Source organism: Equus asinus, chromosome 2, assembly GCF_041296235.1.
Source record: "Equus asinus isolate D_3611 breed Donkey chromosome 2, EquAss-T2T_v2, whole genome shotgun sequence".
Taxonomy (NCBI): domain Eukaryota; kingdom Metazoa; phylum Chordata; class Mammalia; order Perissodactyla; family Equidae; genus Equus; species Equus asinus.
Window position 1 is genome coordinate 101379546 of NC_091791.1, and position 26349 is coordinate 101405894.

At 48.2% G+C, this 26349-nt stretch overlaps 2 protein-coding genes and 1 pseudogene across 2 annotated transcripts; 1 reads left to right on the forward strand and 2 right to left on the reverse strand.

Moving 5' to 3' along the window:
* Window positions 1–2134: 2134 nt before the first annotated feature.
* Window positions 2135–13510, reverse strand: MRPS11 (mitochondrial ribosomal protein S11). Its single transcript, XM_014842542.3, has 6 exons — window positions 13356–13510; window positions 13114–13233; window positions 6903–7001; window positions 4564–4693; window positions 3233–3298; window positions 2135–2508 (listed from the first exon to the last, which is right to left on the reverse strand). Exons 1-6 carry the CDS (start codon window positions 13418–13420, stop codon window positions 2401–2403), a joined length of 588 nt encoding a protein of 195 aa, XP_014698028.1. The 5' UTR covers window positions 13421–13510; the 3' UTR covers window positions 2135–2400.
* Window positions 13511–13722: 212 nt separating this feature from the next.
* MRPL46 (mitochondrial ribosomal protein L46) lies at window positions 13723–24484 on the forward strand. The gene is made up of 4 exons (XM_014842541.3): window positions 13723–14025; window positions 15355–15544; window positions 16292–16465; window positions 22804–24484. The coding sequence occupies exons 1-4, from the start codon at window positions 13798–13800 to the stop codon at window positions 23052–23054; spliced, it is 843 nt and encodes a 280-aa protein (XP_014698027.1). The 5' UTR covers window positions 13723–13797; the 3' UTR covers window positions 23055–24484.
* Window positions 16775–19733, reverse strand: LOC106831973 (tudor domain-containing protein 3 pseudogene; annotated as a pseudogene).
* Window positions 24485–26349: the final 1865 nt, after the last annotated feature.

Genomic DNA, 26349 nt, shown 5'->3' on the forward strand with positions numbered 1-26349 from the left:
CACCCCGCTTGTGCCGATACTGATAGTTGGACCCAGCGCTAGGTTCTGCCTCTCCTCTGCCTGGGCAAGCGTGAGCACACGGCCCCCTGTGCTCTCAGGCCGGAGGCCGGTTGCTGAGCAGGGCTTGCGGCAGCTGGCCGGGGACAGCTCGGGAATTTAGGTAAACGGCCTTCATAGGTCTGCCTCTGGTGAAGGTGCCTCAGCCTGCCCGAGGAGGGGCTGAACCCAACCATGAAGAGGTACTACAATTTAAGAGAGCTCGAGTTTCATCGGCCTCCCGGAGCCCGGACACAACGGTGCACATGGAGAGCTCCCAGGAAAGCAGCGTGCGTTCTCCATACGCCGTGGCAATGGCAGCCCATGCTACTGGCTCCTGGGTTGTGCCAGGCATCCGTTGCTGAGCCCAAGACCCCTGGTCCTTTCGGGTTCCCAGTGTCCTGTCTGTGCTCACAGGCTCTCCTGGGCAGTACCTTCCTCCTCAAAGCCCTCTTTCTAAAACTAGTGTGCGGAGGATTTCTCCAGGAGTGACAGGGACCACCTGTGCTTCCTGTTCTGCACTTGCCCCACAGACCCATCCTGCAGCCTGAGAGGCTGACCCTCCGAGGACCACACCACCCTCTCCCTGCCTTCTTGCTTCTCTTTGGGGTCTCTCTGCAGACACCAGCAGGCAACTGGAGGGTGGGGCAGCCAGGGCATTTCGTCCGTTTCCCTCTGCCAGCCATGGTTTGGGCAAAGGCTGCATCCCTCTGTGACCACAGGTCCTGCCAGCTTCTGGAACTTTCCACCCCTGCCCCTGCAGGCAGGAGGCGGTGCCGGCTTCCTGCTCATGCTAGTCCTTGAATGCTCCAGCATCTCTTCACTCCCTCATCCCTGCCTACAGCTCTGTAAAGAACCTTCATTAAACTGCTTTCTCAAACCTTTAAACCATCTGTTTCTTGTTCAGGACCTGACTGATAGACTGTCTCATGGTTCCAGGCCCTCTGTCTACCCGAATAAAGGCCAAACTACAGCAAATCACAGAGCAGTTCTTGACAGCCCCGTGTTTTTTACGCATCGTGTTTACATGTAGTTTTGTGGTCAGAATGTAACTCTTTCCGGCAGTGGTTAACACCAGAAGCCTCCAGCTGGGTTTGTCACTGGTCACAAGTTAACCCTCACAGGTCCTGCTAAGGATGGGAAAGGCAGGGGGGAGATAATTTTCCTTTAAATTCATATCCAGGGCATGGTCTTCCCCCTTCTCCGACCCTGGGTCACACAGCCGCTTTGCTATGTAGGAGGGCATTTGGGGGTTAACCACGTGGGGTTCAGGCGGATCCAAGCTCAGCTGGCTGGGCAGACGTGGACCCCAGAGCCCTCCCCTCGGTGGTGGGAGGTGCGGTGCTGTTGTGTATACGTGCCCCTCCTCCTGACCTCCCGGCGGTGCTCACATCCTTGGCCCTTTGTCCAGGAGGAAGGGTCTCTCAAGCCCTCACCTGTGGTTTCCGTGTAGCATCCAGGGACCCCAGGGCCTTGACTAATGAGCAGTTGGTCAGGCCTGGCGGCCCAAGCTGAGCCCCCTGGTGTCAGCACCACCTGGGCTCCATGCCACTTGCTTTCCTGCACTTCCGGATTTGGGCTCTGCTCCCGCCCATCCCTCCCTCCACCCTGTTTTCTAGAGAATCCTGTTTTCTACCTCTACCCTCCCCGCTTTAGGGCCACTCAGTGTTGGGTGTTGAGAGTGCGGAAGCCCACAGAGCACGTAAAAGATGATACTACTGGGGGGAATCTCTGATTGTCCACTCTGAGAGAATGCCAACTGCGGACAACCCTCCCTCACTGTTAGGGCTAACTTCAAATATGCCCGCTGACAGTGAAATTATCAGGATACTCCAGACGGAGAAGGCGGCAAGCAGCTCTCAATCGGGGGCCAAATTACAAGCTAGTAACAAAAGCTGCTACATGAGCTCTGGAAACCTTGGATAAGGGGCTAAAAAGGAAATATCTGAAACCAAAGAGGGAAGCATCTGGTAAAAGGCAGCTCACACTGACGTTTTACCCTGCCATCCAGGGTCTCCCCTCAAGTCAGTCTCTCTTTCAGGGGAAGCAGGGATTACTGTTTGCAACTCTGGAAGCAAAAACCTCCTAAACTACTAGAGATGGTCGAGATGTTTTTATTTTGCAGAGCAGAGGCAGCATTTACTGGCTGGAGCCTGAGCCACAGCTGCCCTGGGGCTCCCCTTGTGTCCCAGAGAGGCGCGGCTTCACTTCAGTGCACAGCGACCTCCAGCCCAAGGCAGGAGCAGAGGCGACCACGTAAGGGGGCAACCTCTCCCCTCCTGCCTGTGATCTCTGACAGCGTGATCCACGAGGTCCGGCCAGAGGTGTGACCTGAGGTTGGGTGCAGTGCAGGCTTCCTTCCCCTCACAGCCTCCGAGCCTTCCGAGGGCGGCAGCCGTTGTGTGGGATGGGGGTGTTGTCTGTGATGGAGATCACTTCCAGGCCCCCCATGGTCAGTCCCTTGATGGCAGACTGGAAGGAGCAGAAGGAACAGGAGAATGGCATGCTCCCAGAAACGAAGCCCCAGCACGTCCTGACAGGGCTCGGGGTGGGGTGGGGAGGGAGGAGAGTGGGGAGGCTCTCTGGCTTGGAGACCTCCCATCCCAACACTATTCTCACAAAAGTCTCCCAACCAAACCCCTTCACCGAGTCCTCAGTGCTGTCCACTTCTCTAGTTGCACCTGCCACCTCCCCCCTTGAGCTTTACGATCTAACAACAAAGACTACTTGTCAGCCTCAACACACCTTGCGCCTTACATTTTGTAGTTTCCTCTGCCTGGAGCGTCCCTCTCCCGCTACACCTGGCTAACGCCTCATCATTTCTGAAAAGTCAGTAGAGATGTCATCTCTTTGGGGAAGCTTTCCTGATCACACCAGTGGACTCCCAGCACCCTGGGCACAAGCTTTCCCACTGCCCTCACTAGTGGGCACTGATAGCCCCCAGGGACCACCTTTCTCTTCCCAGTGCCTGGCACACAGCAGGCACTCAGTCAGTGTCCGATGAGTTAAACTAAGTGACCTGGGCTTGTTCTGAGCAGCTTAGTAGATCAGAACAACAGAAAGAAACTTTAAGCCATCATGGAAATCCACTACAGGGCCTCCCGCTCTCCTGACTCTGCACTCAAGCCCCGCCTCTCACACTAACTAAAGCAGCGAGCACACGTGGTGGAGACTCACGGGACTCACGGACACTTACCAAGCGCCCTGGCCCCAGGCCTTTCACCACAACTCGGATGTGGGTCACGCCCTTCCCGGCAGCTTTCTGGAGAGAAGCAGAGGGTGGTTAGTGCTCTGGAGAGAGAACTGCTCCAACTGGCCTCGTACTCCCAGCGGGGGCAACAGGGCGACGAGCTCCAGGGAGAGGCACCTGCAGAGGTGACCAGGCGGAGCACAGGGAAGGAAGCACAGGACAGATGGCTGCAGTGCAGGACAGACAGCAGCAGAGAGCATGGAACCTGTCAGGTCACAGGTTTACAGTCAACTGGGATGCCTTTTAGCTCAGGACAGCACTGCCACCTAATGGAGATTTCTAATCTCGCTCAGATTCGCCTCAGGTGGGTAAAGGCAGAATTTCAGGCCATGAGGAGGTCCCCAGACTGCAAGGCTGAGCCTAAACACCCACTTAAAAAGTGTTACCATATCACGTTAAACTTTTAGGTATAGTTAAATCTTTCTTTCTGGATTATAAAGGCAGTTCACTATAGAAAGTCTGGAAAACACAGAGAGGTCATGTTGACCCACCACGCAGAAGCCACTGTTAACGCTGACGTATTTCTTTTGAGTGTCTATAATCTGTCCACTGGTGGACATTTAGCACAGTTTGATGATCATTAACACACAGCAATCAATATTTTGGGGCCCTGAGCTATGTTTGAAGGTCAGGGCTTTCCTTCAGGAAATGCTCTGGATGGCAGAGTGTGACCCTCGGTGAGGCCTGTGCTACTGCGGACAGCGCACAGGCTTTGTCCCACGCCAGCCTGGGGTCAGGTCAGAGGATGGAACTGGCTGCACAGCTCCAAGCGAGCCGTATGCTCTGATCTCGACTGGCTCTTCAAAACGTGGGCAGTACCAGGGTCTCCTGAGGGTCCAGGACAATAGATGTAAATGTCTGGCATGGAGCAGACGCTCGATAAACACACCCTGAGCAGTCCACTGCCAGTTCACTGCTAGAAAGGCCTGCAACAGTTCACTCAAACCGCTGTTGCACGGGAGACCTCACCATAGCTCCCCTTCTCCAAGCCGACATACCACCAACCCCGGCCCCTCGCCTGATCTGTAAACTGAGCCTTCAGCACCTGCTCTTACTGCGTCTGGAGTGAACAGCAAGTGTGTCACTTCTACTGAAACTGAGAGAAGGAGAAAAGAGAAGCCTTTTCACCAGACCCATTCGCACCACCTCAGTGTTAGCGTCTGCCAAGAGCTGGCAAATACCCAACTGCTTCTGAGCAGCTAGTTCAAGAACTCCCCCCAGGGATGAGCCACACAGCAGGTGGAGCACGCAGCAGAGGGAGCAGAGAACACACTTACCGCCGCGGCGGCTATGCCTGCCGTTTGGGCTGCGATGCCCGTGCCCTTCTTGGCGTTCCGGAAGCCCTCTGTGCCACAGGAGGCGCGGGCAAGCGGCTGGTTCGCGGCAGACATGACCTGGATCTGCGTGCTGGGAAGGCAGGGGTGGCACAGAGGATATGAGGACCGACCAGGGAAACGACGGACAGTGCTAACCATGCCCCCACAAGCCTGAATGAGACAGACACCCAGCTGCTTGCACTTGGGGTTAATCGGATGCATGTGTTTTGAACTCGATAGGAGGCATCAGGAAGGGTCAGAATTATCCTGTAAGCCTCATTGAAAACGGACAAGTCACATAAACTAAAGAGAGCTCTGTTACAGACTGAACGTCTCTGCCCCCTCAAAATGCATGTTGAAATCCTAACTCCTAACGTGATGGTGTTTGGAGTTGGGGCCTTTAGGAGAGATTAGGTCATGAGGGTGGAGCCCTTGTGATGGGATTAGTGCCCTTATGAAAGGGACACGGAGAGCTCCCTCGGCCCTCCCACCATGTGAGGACACTGAGAAGCTCTCATCAGAACCCGCCTGTGCTGGCTCTCTGATCTGGGCCTTCCGCCTCCACAATGGTGAGAAAGAAGCATCTGCTGTTTAAGCCACGCCGTTTGCGGTACTCTGTTACAGCAGCCTGAGCTACAGCATAAGAGAGGCTTCATGATCTGAGGGGGGCTGGGTGTCACCCAGAAGAAGGGGGCACGTTTGCCTCCTGGGTCTTCCCTGTAGCTGCTGCTTAAATTAGATTTGATGTCCTTGTTTGGCTTTTTTTCCTAAGAAGTTAGATGTTTCACATCAGGTAATTTTTAAAAAAACTTTAAGGAAAGTTTCAAATATACACAAAAGTGAACAGAACAGTATTGAACCCCCATGGACCCATCACTCAGCCTCAACAATTATTAACTCATATCCAATTCAGTTTCACCTACAGACCCTGTTTCTACTCCCTTCTTTCCCAACTAACGGATTATTTTGAAGCAAATCCCAGACCCACCATTTCACCTGTAAATAGTTCAGCGTATATCTCTAAAAGATAAGGGCTCTTCAAAAAAGCCCCACAAAACATTATCATACCTCAAAAAAGTTAGCAATATTACCATATTGGATAATTTTAATGCTTATGATACTCTATTCTATGACCAAAAAATTTTTTTTAAATAAGTGAAACTTTTTCTAATCATCTCTAACGTTAACAAGTTAAATTAAAATGAAGGATGACTTCAAGAAATCCTTAGACGTGTTTTCCATCTCCCCTGGGGTCATCATCGTCCCGTCTTCTGGTCTGAAGAGCTCTGCAGCATTGACAGTGAAGGGGGTGCTGGCGGAGGGTTATGAAGAGACATCCTGGGTTGGTCAGCCCTGGGGCGGGCCATCTGTTGTTGGCCTGGCTATGGCTATGATTAGGGCTTCTTGGGTTTTCTCTACTGAACAGACAGCCAAGAGAATTGCTTGTCCTGAGACAACCTCAGCAGAGATCTACAGAGCAGGCCATAGACACTTAACAAAAACAGAGGGCTAACCTCTGTCCTCATTACCCTGAGAAGGGAAGAAAAAGAAATCCAGCTGCTCTCATTTGAGCTTATCAGATGGATGCAGAAACGAATCCTAGGGCATCTCACCTGTGCCCCACGCTCTATCCATGACGACCAACAGTCTCTTGTATTGTTCTCTAAATCGTGGGGGTTGGCCTGCAAAACTGTCACTAACATCAGCAAGGCTTCTGCTGCCAACACACAGTTGGGAGCTCCCCTGGCACCCGTGTGTGAGCCACATAGCACGCTAGTCTTGTCACAGAAATCACCATTCACGTTTAGCCCCACAAGGCTGGAGGTCAGTGCACTGTGGCCCAAGGTGAGTACTTCAAAGGGACAAGACTTACTTGGAGGTTTACATTTTGGTTAGTTTGTTAATAAATCAAATATCCTGAAATCATCTCTCTCACCTTATTTATATATCACCCATCCCCTATCCCCCAGGACTCAGTAACACTTAATAGAGGCCATCATGGAGGGACCTTCTGCCCCTAAATATGCTCTCTCCAACGACTGAACAGACCAGGAAATACTATTCCGAAGGAAAGCAAAGAAATCTTATCACTATGATAGGCCCAACTCAATAAACTTGATAAAGACAGAGGTGGTTTCCCGAAACAAGGAGGGAGCCCGGGGGACCTCTGCATGAGCTGTCACGCAAAACGCAGCACCTGACTTGCACCCCCAGCCGGGCGCCCAGAGCCAGCCTTGGCTCGCCCTCTGCGCCAAGAGGAAGGCGCCCACCCTGGCCCGCCAGGCCTCCCTCCCACTTACTTGTTGTAGGATGCTTTAATGTGTGCGATCGGGATCTCCTCGAATCTCTTTCCTGCCCACCTCAGAGAGCTCTCCTGTCCTGGAATTGGAGGGTAAATGCTGCAAGTAGAAGAAACATTTTACATAAAATTCGCTGGTTTTTTTTTTAAATAAAAAAGGAAACACATCACACGGTTTTAAAAAAATCGAACCGCACAGATGAACTCATACTTAAGAGCAGCAGCCCTCCCCTGGGCCTGCCCCCGAGACCCCCAGTGCTTCTGGTGCTCCCGCTTGTAGCCACAAACACGGTGCTCAAGCGGCCGTTTCTCGAGTTGCTGACTGTAGACACACCTAGTGACTTTCGACTAGGAGACGAAAATTTAATCCACAGTCCCCAGCTTCCCCATCCCTTGTAGTATAACCAGATCACTGTTTTCAATCTTCTATAGGCTGCTCTTTCTGCAATTTAAAAAATAAAGGCATTTCTTGTTTTCTTGTTTCATCACACACAAATGATATCTTGACTCTCTAGAAAAAAAGACAAAATAGGGGCTGGCTCCGAGACCTAGTGGTTAAGTTCAGCATGGTCTGCTTCAGTGGCCCAGGTTTGTGGTTTTGGATCCTGGGTGCAGACCTACACCACTCATCAGCCATGCTGTGGCGGTGACCCACATATATATATATATATATATATATATATATATGAAAGAAGAAGATTGGCACAGATGTCAGCTCAGGGCTAATCTTCCTCAAGCAAAAAAAGAGGAGAATTGGCAACAGATGCTGGCTCAGGGTGAATCTTCCTCAGCAAAAAAAAAAAAAAAAAAAAAAAAGACAAAATAATTTTAATAATACTTAAAAAAAAAATCAGAATAGCAGCCAGCAAACTTTTTCTGTCAAAGGCCAGAGAGTAAATATTTTAGGCTTTGCTGGTCATGAAGTTTCTGTTGCAGCTACTTAACTTTGCCACTGTAATACAAAAACAGCCACAGACAACAGTAAATTAATGGGTGTGACTATGTTCCAGTTTGTCAACCCCTATCCCAGACCAGGGGTTCTCCATACTGGCCGAACAGCAGAACCACGGGATTCTGATGTGTAAGCTCCACCCCGAATTCTGGATGGGACGCGAGAATCTATTTCTAAGGTACTCCAGGGGAATCAGATGTGAACCAGGGTTGAGAACACCGGCCTAGACATGGTGTTGAGTTCAAGCTCTTTCACTGTCTCAGCCCAGCCTGTTCTCTGGCTGCCTCTAGGTCAGTGCTCTTCATTTTCAGGTGGAGAAGCCGAGGGACAAATAGGGGGACAGGGTTCGCAAGGGAAGTCGGGCCTTGGACCCAGGAGACCTGCCTCAGTTCGGAGTTGGCTCACCAAGCCGTGCTTTCTTTAACTCAAATACACACGACTGTCGCTCAGCAATTGAGAAGCCAGTGACCGTGCTGTTGTGCCCTGCCCACACACACAGATCAGATCCGGGCTGGACCCCCCACAGCCTCCTGAGACACAGGATTCTTGTTCAGAAAATACACTATTATCTGAGCACCGTCCTCCCCAGCCCTACCTGCTTTCCTAGAGATATTTTTATTTTTTTTTGAAAGATTTTATTTTTTTCCTTTTTCTCCCCAAAGCCCCCGGTACATAGTTGTATATTCTTCGTTGTGGGTCCTTCTAGCTGTGGCATGTGGGATGCTGCCTCAGTGTGGCTCGATGAGCAGTGCCATGTCTGTGCCCAGGATTCGAACCAATGAAACACTGGGCTGCCTGCAGCGGAGCGCACAAACTTAACCACTTGGCCACGGGGCCAGCCCCAAGATATTTTTAAAAAACAAAACAATAACAGTAGTATTCAAGCATTAGTGTATTCCTTCCTGCTGGGCCCGATCTTAGAGGGTTCACTCCCTCCGCAGCGGCCAGCTGAGCAGCCTGCACACTGAGACAGAAAACGGACGAGGCTTCGAGATGACGTTAATGTTTAAGCATTATCGTTTCCCCATTGATTATTTCCCCTATTGACTTGGGGGTCAAAAAACTTAAGACTGCTCAAGTCTGAACGTACCCATGTAATGCTTTTATGTGCAGCAAGGTTTTCAACCAGGAAGGATTTGGAGCCTGAACCATTTAATTGAAGGTACGGACAAAATCAGTCCTTTAAACCTCCAGGTGCAATGTACACACGGAAAAGTGGCTCACCCCAAGAAGCCCAGAAAAAGGAAGGAAAGTTTTCTGGCCCTGGTCTGCTGCCCCTTCACGCCCATCCTCAGACAGGGAAACGCAGCGAGGGGCCAGCACACACGCCGTCTCTTCTGAATGGCCCAGGAGGACTGGAAACAGTGCTGAGGGTCTAAGAAGCAGGCTGACTTCCGCCGTGAGCACTTCAGGCAGGAGTTCGCTGATCCCCGAACAAACCAACACAAACTGACCCTGACTCCAGTGGCAGATGCCGGAATGTGGGCTGGGTAAGCTGTGGCTCTACTCCCAAAGAGGGAGGGCCCTGCCTCTCGGTCTTCAACCCATTTTCTAATTGTGGCTAACAACATTTTTTAAAATGCAAATAAGTGTAGAGAAACGCAAAGATTATAGCTCCTGGCTCACTACTCCCGTCATCGGTACATGTGTAATTTCAGCAAGATCTTTCCAACCCCATGGCTTCTGTTTCTTGACCTCCTTTTCCCCACTGATCCCGTGTCCTCTATCCTACCCTGGCTACTTGCTCCTGTGGTCAAACCTACCCTTGTCATCACCACACCTGCAACTCCATCATGACCGTGGTTTCCACCACCACTCAGGCCGCCAGCTCCTGGCACACCCCCCGCTCCCTCCACCCCTCTTACTCAAGGAACCCTTCAATCCCCGATCCTACCACCTGTTCACTTTCCCTCACACCCGTCATGCCCTCCCTTCCCCCTTGACCTGCAGTGAATCCCATGACCAATCCTTATGACTACTCCCTTGCATACACCCTCATTTCTCTGCCCCCTCTTACTTCACTGACCTCTCCTGGCAAACCCTGAACCCTGGTTAAATCCATCTCTCCAGCCACTCCGAGCCTGTGCATGCATCTGCACAGCTGGCTAGAGAAAAACACAGCAATGTCGACTGCTCTCTCTACGTACCTTGGTTTCTCAGCCTCAGCACTAGTGACACTTTGGACAAGACAGTTCTTTGTTGTGGAGGGCTGTCCTGCACACTGTGGGGTGTTTAGCGCATCCCTGGCCTCTCCCCACTAGATAGTGTCTTTGAAGCTGTGACAACCAAAAATGTCTTCCGACATTGCTAAAAGTCCCCTTGGAGCCAGAAACCGCCCCCCGTTGAGAACCACTGCTTTATTTTAATGACTTCTAACATCAAGTGGGCCCTCAGCATGGCCTGGCAATCATACAGCATATCTCCAGTTCAATTATCCTTCCACTCTCCTGGACGACTATTTTATATCTTCTTTTGTCTCCTCCAACCTCCAACTCCTTCCTGCTTCCTCACTGCCAGCTGATGACCTTCAAGAAATAGAAGCAATCAGCTTCTTCCAGCTCCCACTGTCAAACATCTGTGCCCGCAATCTTTGCCTTCTCTCCTGTTATGATGCTCCACTTGTGTGTTGGCCTCTCAAGGGCATCATGCTGGCGATGCTCCTGCCCCCACATCATCCTTCTTGTCCCTCTCTGCTGCATCAGTCCCATCAGCAAAACATACTATCATTTCCCCAACTGAGAAACGAAAACCTCTTGATCCCAAAGCCTCCTTGAGTTACTGCCCAGTTCTCTATCCCCCCTCATGGCAGAACCCACTTAAAGAACGACTATGCTCGCTGTCTCTCCCTGCCTTCTTCTATTCTCTTTGAACCCATTCTAATCAGACTTTAGCCCTGTCACTCCACCAAAGATGCTCTAGTCAAGGTGACCAACCAACCCACAATGTTAAATCCAATGAGCATTTCTGTCATCAGCATATGGGCCTATCATATCGCAGTATCTGACACAGCTGATTTCTCTGCCCTTGAATCACACTAAAAAAAAGAAAGAAACTCTCTAGGGGGCTGGCCTGGTGGCGCAGAGGTTAAGTGCACACGTTCCGCTTTGGCAGCCTGGGGTTCGCTGGGTTTGGATCCTGGGTGTGGACATGGTACCACTTGGCAAGCCTGCTGTGGCAGGCATCCCAAATATAAAGTAGAGGAAGATGGGCATGGATGTTAGCTTAGGGCCAGTCTTCCTCTGCAAAAAGAAGAGGATTGGCAGCAGATGTTAGCTCAGGGCTAATCTTCCTCAAAAAAAAAAAAAAAACAAAAACCCAAAAAACAAAAAAAAACCCCCAAACTCTCCAGGTTTTCTTACTACCTCTCTGGAGGTTCCTTCTTCATCTCTTTTCCTGATTCTTCCTCACCTCCCAAATTACTAAATGTCAGAGGGCTCCAGGGTTCAGTCTGGGACCTCTTCTCCTCTTTATCTACACTTACTCTCTTGATGATCTTGCATAGTATCATGGTTTTAAAAATCCTCTATATGACAAGCCTTCCAAATGCATATCCATAGCCCAGATCTGTCCCCTGAGCTCCATTTCTAACAGCCCACATTTGTACCTCTGTTTGGATGTTAATCAAGCATCTCAAACTTAACCACCCAAACCCAAACTCCCACAGTCTGCCCCGTCTTAAGAAACGATTTCCATCTTTCCAGCTGCTTACGCCAAAATTTTAGAGGGTTCCTTCATTCCGCTCCTTTGTCACACTTGACATTAACAAATCCTATTGGTTCTACTTTCTAATTGTCTCACTCCAACAATTTACACTCCCCTTACAGCCATCAGCCTGATCCAAGCCACCATCACTTCTTGCCCAGATTACTTCAAAAATCATCTAACTGTTTAGAAGACTTCTCCCAGCTTCCATCCTTGCTTCCTTGTAGTTCGATATCAACACAGCAGCCAAAGGGACTTCTTAAAATGTAAGCAATGCCATTTCAACTCTCTATCCAGAATTCTTCAGTGGCGTCCTATCTCACTCAGAGTAAAAGCTGAAGTCCTCACGATGGCTTACAAAGCCACACAGGATGCAGTCCGTGTGCCTGCTGCAGCCCTCGCCCCCTCTCCTATTTTCACTCCTCACTCCACATAGCCTTCTTGCTATTCCTCACAAACACTAGACGCACCCTCACCGTCTGTCATACTCTCACATTTTACTTGTTTTCTATTTGTTATCCTCCATCCACTAGAACTTAAGATTCCGTGGAGGCAGGATTTTTGTGTGTTTATTCACTGATGTGTCCCCAGCACCTTGAACAGTGCCTGACATCGCTGAATGCCCACAGACTCTGGGCTTAAATTCCTTCAGCAGCTCCTCACTGCCTGCCACGGGGACCGTGTCAAAGCCCCGGGGTTACAGACAAGACCCTCAGCATTCTGATTCCTCCTTGACTCGCTGGCCTCAGCTGCCATCGCACATGCACTTTGACGCACCATGCTCTTTCATAGTGCACGCTTCTAGACTGTGAGCTGTGCCTAGAATGATCCCTTTCCTCTTGTCCGGTTGAACTCCCATCCAGTTCTGTCCTTTGCTCCACGTTATCTCCCACAGTCTCGCCTGACTTCCTCAGGAGTGAGACGCTCATTCTTTCACACTTCCAAGCAACCAGGTCTTACCTCCAGGCTACTCTTGATCAGACTATGGTGCAAATGTTTGCATCTCTGTCTCCCCTGGTAGACCGTGAACTACTTGTGGGGCGGAACGACCCTTTGTATTTGCATTCCCAGCGCCTGGCATGGTGCCTGGCACCAAGCAGGTTCTCAGCAAATGTGCGTTCAATGGATGTGAAGCACGTCCACTCAGCACACAGAGGTGGTGGGACTGACGGAAAGGAAGATGCGGGGCCCTAGGGCTGAGCACAAAACCCACCCAGGACCTTAGACCAGCTCTAAAAAGTGCACAATAATTGTGCCATAGCGTAGCTCCCTCGGCCCCGCTTTGTGTCCGAGGCCCGGGAAGGTTGTTAGACTGCCTGATCTCCCTTTCAGACGGAAAAAAGGCTGACACCTCCCATACACCTCCGACGTTCACTCATTCACTCGTCAAACGGTCACCGAGCACCCTCTTTGTGCCAAGGCTCATCTCATGTGATCCGCTCAACCTCTCACGGCATCATCTCCATTTTTAGATGGCAAGTGACACAGCTGGCAATTCACAGGCTCTCTGACTCTGGAGGGTGGGCAGCCCCCCGAGGGCTGGACCAGGGGCCCTCACCTGAAGCTGCTGCCGCCCGAGGTCGGGGCTGCCGCCTTCTCAACTTCCGGCTTGGCCGCCGCGTCTTGCAGCTGCCAGGCGCCCGTGTGGATGGCGGGGGCCGGCGCCCCGGCCGCGACCCTGCGGGGAAGGAAAGCTCAATGAGGTCCTCGCGGCCACTGGCGTCCACGTGGCTCGTGCGACACGGGTAGGAGGGCCGTCCCGGGGGTGGCCGTGGGCTCGTAGGGGGTAATCACTCTTACCTGGTCGTCGGCGGCCAAATCCATGACCGCAGGAGCCAAGATCCCGCGTTTCTTACAACCTGCATGACTGGAATTGACCCCAGTCGGCTCCCGTCCGCGGAGCCGGCTTAGCTGGGGCGGCGCCAGTACCACTAGCGCTTGGGTGGGAGGGTGCAGAGGAAAAGTCACCTGGTTCCTCTCCATAAGCCCCATTAAAATTTTTTATTCCCATTTAAGTGCTCTATAATAACTATCGTTGCGAGCGTCCACTGAGAATTTCCCCCCTTTTCCCTAATCTTCTCACATGAGATCTCCGCTCACCCCTCCATGTTGGAGTGGTTTGTTCTAGTAGTACCGGGGACTGAGGACTTTCCTTCAGGCCGCTCCCGCGCTGCCTTGTGGGAATTTGGGATTAGCCCAGGAGCCCGCTGGGAGCCGCGGTACATTGTGGGAGGGCGGAAAGATGGCGGCGCCCGTGAGGAGGGCTCTGTTAGGGGCGGCGAGGGACTGGCGGCGGTTCGACGGGCTCTGGGCCGGTAGCCTGGGTTCTCGCAACCTGGCTCTTGCGGCCGCACCCTCGAGCAGCGGGTCTCCATGGCGCCTGTTGGGCGCGATGTGCCTGCAGCGGCCACCGCTGGTCTCAAAGCCGCTGACCCCGTTGCAGGAAGAGATGGCGGCTCTGCTACAGCAGGTAGGTTTGAGGTGCGGGTCGCGGCTTCAAGGTGCGGTTGGGGAGCAATAGAGGCACGTGGACCTGGGTTTATCCCGACTCCGGGACTAGTTAATTTGTGTGACCTTGGGCAAGTTGGCCCACCTCTCTGAACTTCAGTCTACTTACCTGCAAAACGGTACCTACGTTGGTGGGTTGGTTTGGTACGTAGTAGGCGTTTAATAAGAGACAGTTTGTTTTCATTGGCCTTCTTTATTGTCACCTTAAGCAGCTCTTTGGAGGTGCTCTCCTTTTTCATTCAACACACTAGGGATGCGGTGGTGAACTAGACGGACTCCGTTCCTATCGCAGGTAGTTGAGTTTGGAGAAAGTCTTTGTGTGACGAGTGTTAGAAGGCCGTGGGCACATCTGTAAGGTGCCTGTGATAAAGTCTGTTTGTGTCAGGGGCAAGTGAGGAAACAGGGGCAAAAACTGGGTGTAGTGACTGTGAGGGTCTTAAATCCCCAAAGACAGCGACTGAAGGATGCTATGTTTCTCCAGAATCTGCGATATTTTTGTCTGAACTGCTGAGAGCTATAAACTTCACTTCCTGGCTTTTTACTTGGTTTATTCATTTACTCTGCAAATATTTTATTAATCACTTTACAGATAATCATTTCGCACCTACTTTGTACAGAGACTGTGCTAAGTGCTAGGGGAGCGGGGATGAGTCAGACAGACCCAGGTCTCGTTCTCGAGTGCTTCAGTCTAGTGGAGGGGTGCCAGCCAATAACCAAATAATCACATGACTATACACGAATTGCAGATTCCGGTTGTTGTAGAGGAAAACACAGGGTACTGTGAGAGGGTTTAGCAGGGACATCTAATTTGATTTTATGGGAGGTGTCAAGGAGTATCTCTCTGAGAAAGAGATAAATAAATTGAGATGTGAAGGAAGAGTAGGAATCTCCCAGGAGAAGAATGTGAGGGAAAACATTCTAGGAAAAACGAACAGCAACTGTAAACTCCCTGAGGCAGGAAAGCCCACGGTGAGTGAGATTCTGTTCCCAAAGTGACATGAGAAGCGTGTAAAAGGGCACGCAGTGTCTGTCCTGTCCTTTGTTCTTTGTAGTGGGCTTGAGCTCCAGTCACATTCTAAGATTTTGGCAAATGTAACTCAAGCCCAAAGTGCAGGTGACCTTTTTTCTTTCCCTTTTTTCTCTGTGGTGTTTTGGTTGTATATCTGGTTATGTTCAGCAGTAAACTTCTGAGTCTGTCAAGTGTGCTATATCTGTGTTTTATTCTGCCCGTTTTTTTGTCCTTATAATTTTCCCAGATTGGGGTAGATTTTTGCCCTTTTAATATTCCCAGATCGAGATCGAGAGAAGCCTGTATTCAGACCATGAGCTCCGTGCTTTGAGTGAAGCCCAGCAACTAGCAAAGAGGAAGGCTGACCTGTATGATGAAGAAGATGGTGAACGGAATATCCTGCTGGTGCAGGACTTGGAAGATGTGTGGGAGCAGAAATTCCTACAGTTCAAACCTGGAGCTCGCATAACAGGTTGTGGGCATTTCAGGCCAGCAAGAAGGAAGGGAAAGCGGGGTATTCTGGTTCCCAGACAAGGGACAGCTGCTTAGCCCCTGCTTCACGTTTTCAGTAACAAATAATTTCAAATAACAAAACTGCTTTCAGATGGGAGAAAAGTAAATTCATCTCCCTGTTCCTCACATTTACTCATACAAGTTTTAAGACGCCTGTGTTATTTTTGAGTGGGAGGTAAGGGGCTTGGCATAGCCTCCTCTCTCAGTTAAACTTTATGAATGTTATATGAGTTTAACTCCTAATTGAGACTGAGAGTGGGGGAGATTAAGCCTTTCCCACTAGTATCCCTCTTAAAGCTGGGGGTTGAATTTTCTTATCCTTATTTCACAGATGAAGACTGAAGAACAGAGAAAGTGGGGGCTAGTTAAGTCAGTAATAGTGTCAAAACCGATGAAGTAGCAGTGTTTGAGTTAGTATGGATATTGCTTCTTTTCCAAAGGCTCAAAGTGCTTTCTTTCTGTTTTGCCCCTCAAAGGAGATCAGCTTTGCCTTTCCTCTTCTTACATTTTAGTTTCCTCAAGGTTGTGAGACTCCACCCTGAAAGAGGTTGGAGGTAGAGAGATGAGCCAGGGTCGTCCCTGGATTCTGAGTGCTTTGAGGGCATGCACTGTTGCTCTGCCTTAAAGGAAGACTGTAGAACTCCCCTCCCCTTGGTTCTGGCAGCTCACAGTCGTCTTGTCTCCTCTGACCCCGTTTCCTCCGTAGAAGCTGATAAAAAGAATGACCGAACCTCACTGCTCCGGAAGCTGGACAGGAACCTTGTCCTGTTGGTCAAAGAAAAGCTCGGAGATCAGGAGGTTTGGCTGCTGCCCCAGGCAGAGTGGCAGCCTGGGGAGAGCCTGCGGGGAACAGCAGAGCGAACCCTCGCCATGCTCTCAGGTGAGTTCTCTGCCTCCCTCTTAACCCCACAAGACTTACTTCCGTCTCAGCTGGAAGATTTATGGGCTGACTGTGAGGACAGCTTTAAGAGTAGGAGGTGGAGAGGTTAATGGACACTTTGATATTTGTAAGCATTTCAGCTAGAAAAAAATCTTCGATCCGGTGAAAGTCTATCCTTGTCCCACTGAGATTTTTAAACTTTATTTCTTTTTTATTATTTATTTATTTACTATAATAGCATGTTTTATTGATGGCAGAAAGAAAATTCTTTCACTTATAAAAAAGATATTTGCTTTGTTTAACTCTATTTTTTCCCATTCTTTGTGTGGGTTAAATTTTTTTCCTCCTAAAATCTGCTTTTTTGTTCTCCAAATAATATCCACCATGGCAGCATCTTATTCTGAAGGGAAAGTAGGTCTGTCAACAGGTTTTGACCAGGAGGCTTCAGTCAACGACTCCTTTCTTTGCAAAGACTCTTCTCAGATGAGTTCCGAGCCCGGGGAGTTTGGTAAACTGCTGGGTTGGCTCAGCGGATTGTCTTGGCCGGCCATCACCTCCTTTCTGGAACTCAAGCGTTCGGTCGTAGGCACCTTCTTCCTCCCATGCCTCTATTTGAATGGGCCTGATGTTGCTTAGTTGTGCTTCTTCAGAGTTTCCATAATCAGTGAATTTAACAACTGCTGTCATGCCTGGAGAATGGAGAGCTTCAGCTTCTGCTTAGTAAAACTTGTCGGCTTCCCAGTGAATGCAAACATTTCTTCTCCAGGTTTCCACAGTTTTGCCTGCTCCCTGGGAATAGATAATTCTAGTACTTTTTCTGGTTTAATTGGTCTGGATCTTCTTCTGGGCCCACTATTCTCCTCACAGGATGTAGCTGTGATGGGCCCTGCTGGCTTAGGAGGTCCTACTCGCCTTTGCCTCAGGGGCATTCCTGTCTGTCCGTTTGGAAGACCAGTGAGACTGTTAGTTCAGATAGGATTCTGGAAGTCTGTATTTAGATTAAAATGCTTTTCAATTCTTACATCATTGAAAGCTTCATTATTGAGATTTACTGTCATAAAAATGATCAGGGTTTGCTGTTTGTTTTTCTTTTTTCCCACGTATATTTGGTTATTATAATCTATGGATTCTTGAGGAAGCGGATTTTCTTTTGTCTCTGCATAGGATGGACCTTTTCCTGATCTGCTTTACGTAGAGTGATCCCTTTTTTTTTAAAAGCACCGTCATTGTTCTGAGAACTTAAAGGGTATGAAGTATCTTTACTTCTGTCCTATCTAGAATATGGTCTGTCACACTTGGTTCTTTCTTTAGCCCATACTTTGTTTCTAGGTAATCCACTGCTTTCTAAAATTGACTGTGAATTTTGGGTGTCTCTTTGAAAATGAAGAGGTTTTTTATTTCTTGACTGTCTGGTATCATTACGAAGAAGATACCCTGGTTCATTATTATCTTTGACTCCATTTTGCTCAGTATTTGATACTCTGTTTAATGAAGCTAATGAAGCTGCTCTGGCTGTGATTTAGGTTCCGCCCCAGGGCCCCGCGCGGTGGCAGCTGATGGAAAAGCACCCAGACTTTCTGTGAAAGAAGCTTGTTTGCTTATCTTAAGACATTGGCCTCAGGGGCAAGCATCCAATTCAGGATGCGTCTTGGGACCTACGGAAATACCCTCCAGGATGGTGCCAGCCCTGCACTCACCCTCTCCCCACTGGGAGTTTTAAATTTAGTGCGTTCAGAGTCAGTGCTCCTCCCGTCCTCCCAACCCGCTTCTCTTCCTGTCCTCCAGCCTTGCTTACTGACACCGCCACTTACCCATTCACCCGAGAAACCTCAGAGTCATCCTTGACCTCATTCTGACATCCACAAGTTCTCGAGTCCTACCTGGCCTGTTCTAAATATTCCTCTCGTTATTCCACACCTTAGCTCTGACCCCTTTCACATCTCACTAGACCAGCGTTTCTCAACCTTGGCACAATTGACATTTGGGGCCCGATAATTCTTTTTGGGGGCTGTTCTGTGTGTTGTAGGATGTTAGCAGGGTCTCTGGCTTCTACCCACTGGATGCCAGTAGCACTAACCCATCCCCACTCGCCCTAGTGTGACAATCAAAAATGTCTCTAGACATTGCCAAATTTTACTTGAGGAGTGAAATCACGGTAGCGGAGAACCACTCAAACGGACTCTTGAAGTAGATGCCAAATAAGTTCCCCTGTGCTTTCGTCTCATATCCTTCGGCGCGGCCAGGATGAGCTTTCAAAAACGCAAATCCCTTGTACTTCTCTGCCTACAATTCTTAGAAAGCTTCCCATGAAAGTTCAGACTTTTAGGCATGGCCTATAAGTCCTTTATGCTCCGGTCCTGAGCTTGTCAGTCTTCCGTCTTGCTGCTTATAAGTGTATGTTTTAAGTTCTAACCTGGCGCACCTTTTGCATTTCTTGAATCGTGGTCTTTCACGCAGCTCTGTTTTGAGGTGTGCTGGTCCCTGACTGGAATGCTTTCTCCTCCGTGTGTGTCTGCTCAGCTTTTAAGACTCAGCTCGTACATTATACCTCTGTGGTGGAACCTTCTCCAAGCCTCTAGGTAGAGCAAGGCTCCCTCTAGGCTCCCATAGCACTGTGCGTGCCTTACTCAGTTTATGCGAGAGACATCTCCTCTGTGCCGACCGTTTGCTGGGCACTCTCCAGGCAGTGGGGTCACAGTGATGAAGAGGACGCTCCCCCTGCTCCCCGGGAGCTTTAGCTCCAGTGGAGAACACGCTCTTTCACTTACCCCACTGCTCTGTAATTGTTTGTTAGCACAGTTCTCTCCCCATCCAGAATTCTGGCTCCTTGAAGGCGCACACAGTATCTACTCCTCTCCGTCACCCCAGCTCTCAGCAAAGGACCTGGCACATAGTAGGCACTTGCTGAATGTTGATTTGGTAGTCTCAGTGCAGAGCCACTTTTACTGGCCCCACTACCAGCATAAGCACCTGCTAAAGAAACGTCAGCAGCCTGTGCGTGTCCCCTTGATCCTTTCCCATGAGGGGCCTGCGCAGCCTGCAGGAGAGGTAGCGAGACAGAATGGAATGGGTGGGGACTTCTGCTCTCCTGGTTTCCTCAGCCGTCACGTAGGAGTTGGCAGCTGGATGTCTGCCCAGGATCCTGTGTTCAGTTGCTCAGCTTCCCTCATGTCAAACATTCCTGAGTGATGCTTGTCAGCTCCACCTCCTGCGTACCTGTGGAAGGGGCACCACTTGGCACTACACTTTCCTCCTGTAACATTCTCATTGTCGTAAATAAATGCGAAAGGAAATATATAAAAGATAAATTGTTTCATAAGTACGTATAAAATGTTGATTTGTTGCAAATTTATTAAAATGGCAAATAACATAAAATAATGAAAATGGCAAAGAGAAAGTCAAGCAATATAAAAGTATACATATAAAAAAGTCAAAGTCCATTCATTTCTTCCTGGTTAGCGCCACACTTCCCCAGTATTTCTGCAAGATGGAATTCCCAGAGGTGGAATTAAAGGGCAAGGACAGGCACATTTAAGTTTTTGATAGGTGCTGCCCCTTGTCCTGTAGAATGTATGTAACATTTGACATTTTCAGGAGTGTGCACAGGGGGGTCTATTTGTCTGGACCTCACCAACATATGAAATAGTCTCTCTTTCACTTTTGCCTATCCAGTCAGTATAAAATGACTCGTTTGTGTTAACATTTTCCTGATTGCTAGTGAGATTAGCCATCTTCTCTTATGTTTATTGGCTGTTTGTATTTCTTCTTCCCTGAACTGCCTAGTCAGATTCTTTGCTCAATGAACTGTTTCTTTTTTCTTCTTGATTTGATTATTATTATTTTTTTTTTTAAGATTGGCACCTGAGCTAACATCTGTTGCCGTTCTTCTTTGTTTTTTCTTTCTTCTTCTTCTTCCCAGAACATCCCCCCCAGTATATAGTTGGATATTCTAGTTGTGGGTCCTTCTGCTTCTGCTATGGGGGACGCTGCCTCACTGTGGCCTGATGAGCGGTACTAGGTCCGTGCCCAGGATCCGAACCAGGGAAACCCTGGGCTGCAGAAGTGGAGCATGTGAACTTAACCACTTGGCCGTGGGGCTGGCCCCTGATTATATTTTTTAATCCAGTTTTTCCAGATTATGGAAAAGTAATACGTATTCATAGAATTAAGTGGAAAATTCAGAAAAGTATGAGGACACGTATAATAACTGTTTATCTGCTAATATAATTCTGCTCACAGATACACATTGCTGACATTTTGTGTGGTAGGTGAGCCCACATGATACATGGATTCCTCATCTAATGCTCGTCATGGTATTGTTTTCTGATATTGAGAAAGCAATTCATTGTGTATGGTGAGAAAGTTATCAGTGTCTAGTAAATGCAGTGTAGGATAAGAAGTAATTTTCCCTTCTTAGAGGCAACCATCATTAGCAGTTTTTTGTGGATCCTTTTGGAAATGGCAACCATATGTGTATTTAATCTGTTTCTTTTTTCCACATGGTGGGAGCATATATATTACGGTTGCATACCTTCCTGTCTTCTCTTATATACTTTTAAGCATCTCTGTACATCAGCACACAAACACATATCTTACACTTTTTTACACCAGCATGCTGTCTCATGGTGTGCATGTACTGCAGTTTGTTTAACCAGGCTGTGACTTTTACAAGTGAAGCTGCAGTGGACATCCTTGTACACTCATCTGGGCTCACGTGGGCAAATAAATATATTTGGGAGGATAAAGTTCTAGAGGCAGAGTTGCTGGATCAAAGGGTGTCTATAATTAAAATTGATAACTCTTGCCAAATAGAGCAGTTAACTAATTTACGCTCCCACGATAAGTGTGAGAGTACCTATTTCCCCCTTATTTTTGATAAGTGATGTATAGCTCAAAATTTTTGAACTTCAGTTATAATATGTTGTTGTTTTAATTTGTATTTCTTTTTTTTTTAAAGATTGGCACCTGAGCTAACATCTGTTGCCAATCTTCTTTTTTTTTTTCTTGTTCTTCTTCTCCCTAAAGCCCCACAGTAATGGTTGAATAGTCTAGTTGTGAGTGCCTCTGGATGTGCTCTGTGGGACACCGCCTCAGCATGGCCTGATGACGGTGCCATGTCCACACCCAGGATCGGAACTGGCGAAATCTTGGGCTGCCAAAGTGGAGCACACAAACTTACCCACTGGGCCACAGGGCTGACCCCCTAACTTGTATTTCTTTAATTGTTAATAAGATTGAGCATCTTTTAGTTAGTATATAGGTCGTTGATATGTATCTTCATGTGAACTTCCTGTTCATATGCTTGGTTCATTTTTCTTTTAGATTTGTTGGTTTTTTCCTCATTGATTTTTAAGTACTTCTTATACCTTAAGATATTATTCATTTGTTGAATGTGTTGAAAATATTTTTCCTATTTTGTCCTTACTTTTTTATGCTTCATTTTTCTTTGCAGACAGATTTGATTTTTGGGTAGATAAATATGTCTTTTCTTTGTTGGAGTTTTGAATTTTGTGTCTTGGTTAGGACTTCCTGTCTCAAAAATGACACAGAAAGTATCCCACATTTTTTTTTTTTTAGCAGTCGTGGTTTCTTTTTTGTTTAATGAAAACTTAAAAAATACAGAAAAATTTAGAAAATATTAAACATCCATGAAACTACCATCCAGAATAAAGAAACCTCTCAGGAAAATTTAAAATTTTTATTGTTAAATCTTTGATCTATATGGTATCACTTTTGATGTGAGGACTGAGGTAGGGATCCAGCTTCACTTTTCCTCTTTAGCTAGCCAGTTTTCTGAATGCTCTTTAGTAATTAATGCGTCATTTCCCCATCCTTTGAAATGCTGGGTAGGGGTTATTAACCCTCTGTTATAGATTACAGGTACGATATTATCTATCTATCTGTCTTTGTCTTAACTTTGATTATGATGTTTCACCCTACAGAAGTTAAATCAGGTTCTTCTTTGGCTTTCGATGTGACGGTCCCTTTAAAAGGCAGATGAACTTTGCTTTACAGATACCCAGTGTCTTGGTCCTTCCTCAGCAGATGGGGCTGAGTCCAGAAGCTCCACGCTCTGACTCCCAGGTGGTGATATTTGAACCGCATTGCTCCCTTCAGTCTAAATGCAGGAGTTTGGCGCATGGAGTGGACCCAGGGAGTTGGGAGCCCTGCGCCGGGAGCATTTTGATGGGAGGAGAGCAGGCCTTTCAGGAGTGACCCTTCCAGGGATTGCTTTGACCTCTGGCTGGAAATGGCTCTCCCAGAGACTCCCGGTGAGTTTGGGAGTCAGAGTAAACAGGTGGGTGTATCCTCATCTTCCAATTCTGTCCCCCCCTCAGAAAACAACATGGAAGCCAAGTTCCTGGGAAATGCACCCTGTGGCCACTACAAGTTCAAGTTCCCCCAGGCAATGAGGACAGAGACTATCCTTGGAGCCAAAGTATTCTTCTTCAAAGCACTGCTACTCACTGGAGACTTCTCCGAGGCTGGGAAGAAAGACCGCCATGTGTGGGTCAGCAAGGAGGAGCTGGGTGACTATTTGAAACCAAAATACCTGGCCCAGGTTAGGAGATTTCTCTTGGACCTCTGATGGACTGAGCTGCCTGTGGACAACGCTCGGACAGGTCTGCGTCTGGGGCCTCAATGACGTTTTGTGGTTCCCCCATCTTTGTAGGGAGTATCAAGCAGCAGACTACGTTCTGAGAAATAAACGGGTTTGTCCTTGTGTATTCTCGGCTGATCGGCCCTTCGAGGACCACTGACTTCTCCTGGTAGGGAGAGAGCCGTCTCTCAGGGGGTCTTTCCCTTTCTTCCCAAGCTGGTAATTGAGTATTGCATTACTTTATAGTGAATCAGCTGACTTCCTGGGTCCAGGAAGAAAAAAACAGAAGAAAATCAGTCAAGCTTCTAAAAGCCTGGAGTTTTGTGAAAGCTTCTATCCCTGTGGGGAAAAAATAGTTTTGTGTAGTTTCTTAGCTGTTTTCCGTTTTCTTTTTCCCTCCCTTCCTACTTCATATGAAAGTATGTCAGTTTAACCTAGGAAATAATTATTCCTCCTTTTTTTTCCTTTCTTCTTTGATTCATTCTTCCTTTTTTTTTTTTAAGGCATTTTATATTTAAACAGAATTTAATCCTGTCTTATCTGTTTTGAAACAGTCATGTGAAATAAGCAGGGTCAGCTTGTTGTCTCCGTTTTACAAACAGAGGAATCACAGCTGAGTGGCCCTCAGCTAAGAGTCTTCCTGCGCAGCACTGATGGTGCAGGAGAAGCCGATCTCTCGCCTCTGGGTTGGGGCTCTTGACCCCTCACTGTGTTGATTGGGTCACCACTGGTCCCAGTGCCTGGCACAGGGAAGGCACTCAATGAACATTGGCTCAGTGAGTGGAAGAAGCGAGGATCTCAGGCATGCCTCTGTCTGCCTAGAAGAGTGGCTCCAACCACAAGGCTGCGGTCCTGGATCCCATCAGACTCCCTGGTTTCCTCGCAGACAGCCTCCTGGGTTAAACAGATGGCCCTTTATGATACAAGCTTGCGAATGTCATATCATGATTTATAATATTTGATCTTCATCCTCATTCCTGGTACAGAGCTCCTAAAACCCTTGGAATTTCCTAAGTGTCGAGAGCAATTAAGGTGTGTTTTGTTATATTGATGAAGTGCCTTTTGGAAAGCCCCTTGGTGACCTAGGAATAGGGGCTGCAACCTGGGGAGCCAACCCTGCTTACCCCCGACCTCTGGGGAGGGGAGAGGGGCTTGAGGTTGAAGCAGTTACCAGTGGCCAATGATGTAATCAATCATGCCGATGTAATGAAGCCTCCATAAAAACCCAAAGGACAGCATTCGAAGAGCTTCGGGGTTGGTGGACATGTGGAGATTTGGGGAGAATGGGGTGCTCGGAGAGGGCGTGGAAGCTCCTCGCCCTTTCCCCATACCTAGACCTACATATGTCTCTGTCTGCCTGTTCCTGAGTTATATCCTTGTATAATAAACTGGTATTCTGGTAAGTAAAATGTTTCTCTGAGTTCTTTGAGTCGCTCTAGCAAATTAATTGAACCCAAGGAGGGGGTCCCTGGAACCTCTGATTTATGGCCAGTTGGTTAGAAGCACAAATGATGACCCAGACTGGAGGGTTGGCATCTGAAATGGGGTGGGGAGTCTTGTAGGACTGAGCCCTTAACCTGTGGGATATGATGCTTTTTCCAGGCAGATAGTGTCAGTATTGAGTTGAATTGTAGGACACCCAACTGGGGTCTGAGAATTGCTTGGTGTAGGGGAAAAACCCACACGCTGGAATTGGGACCAGAATCTTAATGACCTGTCATAAGATGGTTTATTTTGTTACAGAGTTGTCTCTTTCATAGGAAATAGCATGTATACAATTGGTAAATAGAGAAGTGGTGTCAGGGCAACCCAAAATTAGGTTAGTTCCTGTAAGATTTTCCCCAGAACATTAATATTTTGAAGTGCTCAGGGACAGAATTGAATACCTTAAGAAAAAAGCCAAAAATTTTGTAGAAGTGGCTTCCTTTATTACAAGTGGTGGCTAGTTTAGTAGCTCCAAGAATCACTACCAGCCTTTCCACTGTGTTAGGCTGTGTGGGGAAATTGAGTAGAAAGGAAGATGCTGTGCCTATGCCAGCCTTCTGTTTGTTTTACCAAATTGATGACGAAGGTCTTGTCCTGGGTCACATTTTTTATTTTGATGGAACTGGTCTCTGCTAGGACCTTCATCTCAAAGGACCCACATCTCAGGAAGATGCATGAGCCCCAGGATTGAAGGCTGCAAAGGGCCAGTGCACATGCCAGTGGGAGTTTAACTCCAGGAGCATCATCTTTGGGCTTGGTTCTATTTTGTGCTGTGGCTACAACATTCTGTGGTTTTCAGTGGTCTGCTCCAACCCCTCTTTCCCAGAAGCTTTGTAAGTTTTTGGAGTGTGATTTTGCAGAATGTAAGTTTTTTTGGCTTTCTAGTAGAAATGACTATACATGCTGAATGCCAGTCTGAGTCTTCCCTTGGCTGCCACATGTGACTGAAAACTTGTTTCTAGTCTATCCTTTGAGAGAAGATCGCCAGGGAACAAAGTAAGAGGTAATGTTCTCTGTGTTTTAGGGGATGGGAGCCTTCAAAGAAAGCAGTGGGAGGAGGAAAGAGTAACGTGTGTGATGTGGGGGTCAGGAGTTACAGTTTGAGGTGTGTTTATGCACCCTAAGAAGAGAAATGCCCGTGTGTGTGTGTGTGTAAAACATAAAACACCCTAAGAAGAGAAATGCCTGTGTGTGTGTGTGTGTGTGTGTGTGTGTGTATGTAACATGTAAAACACCACCCAGCTCACCAGTAAGCTCCTGCAAATGTTTAGTCCCCTCTTGGTCCTTGCCTTCCCACGTGATTTCCAGTCACTCGTTTTTCAACATTGCCGGTACTACGGAGAAAATGCTACCACTCTTAGAAACTTGTTTTCCTGGTAACTTAGCCTCAAGAGTTAACCTCCTGCTCAGCCTTTCCTGCACCTGGTCTGTGCTTCCACACTTAGCATTTTATAGGACCATGACTTGTTTGTTAGTCTGGGTCCTATACCTAACTGAACTTCTGCATCCTAGGACAGAGCCTGCCTCATGGCCATACTCAAAAAATGTTTAAGTCAGTCAGTTTCTTTCCCCATGAGCACTGAAGTTGGGAATCAGGAAACCTGTGTTTGAATTTGTTTTATGACCTTGGGTAAGTTACACCTGCTGTCGCTATTAACAACAGTGGCATGAGCCCTGACTGCCAGGAACTGGGCTAGGGTCCATCTCTGCAATGTACACTTATGTTCAAACCAGCAGCACGGCCATCGTCCCTATTTTATAGATGAGAAATAGACTCGGAGGTTAACTTGCTTAGGGG

What these genes read in the sequence shown, in the direction of transcription:
- MRPL46 (XM_014842541.3), top strand. Translation starts at nt 13,798, where the DNA reads ATGGCGGCGCCCGTGAGGAGGGCTCTGTTAGGGGCGGCGAGGGACTGG. An exon ending in TGGCGGCTCTGCTACAGCAG is followed by an intron (nt 14,026 to 15,354) that starts GTAGGTTTGAGG and finishes TAATATTCCCAG; the next exon opens with ATCGAGATCGAGAGAAGCCT. An exon ending in AACCCTCGCCATGCTCTCAG is followed by an intron (nt 16,466 to 22,803) that starts GTGAGTTCTCTG and finishes TCCCCCCCTCAG; the next exon opens with AAAACAACATGGAAGCCAAG.
- MRPS11 (XM_014842542.3), bottom strand. Translation starts at nt 13,420, where the DNA reads ATGCAGGTTGTAAGAAACGCGGGATCTTGGCTCCTGCGGTCATGGATT. An exon ending in ATTTGGCCGCCGACGACCAG is followed by an intron (nt 13,234 to 13,355) that starts GTAAGAGTGATT and finishes CCTTCCCCGCAG; the next exon opens with GGTCGCGGCCGGGGCGCCGG. An exon ending in ATTAAAGCATCCTACAACAA is followed by an intron (nt 4,694 to 6,902) that starts GTAAGTGGGAGG and finishes CTGCCTTCCCAG; the next exon opens with CACGCAGATCCAGGTCATGT.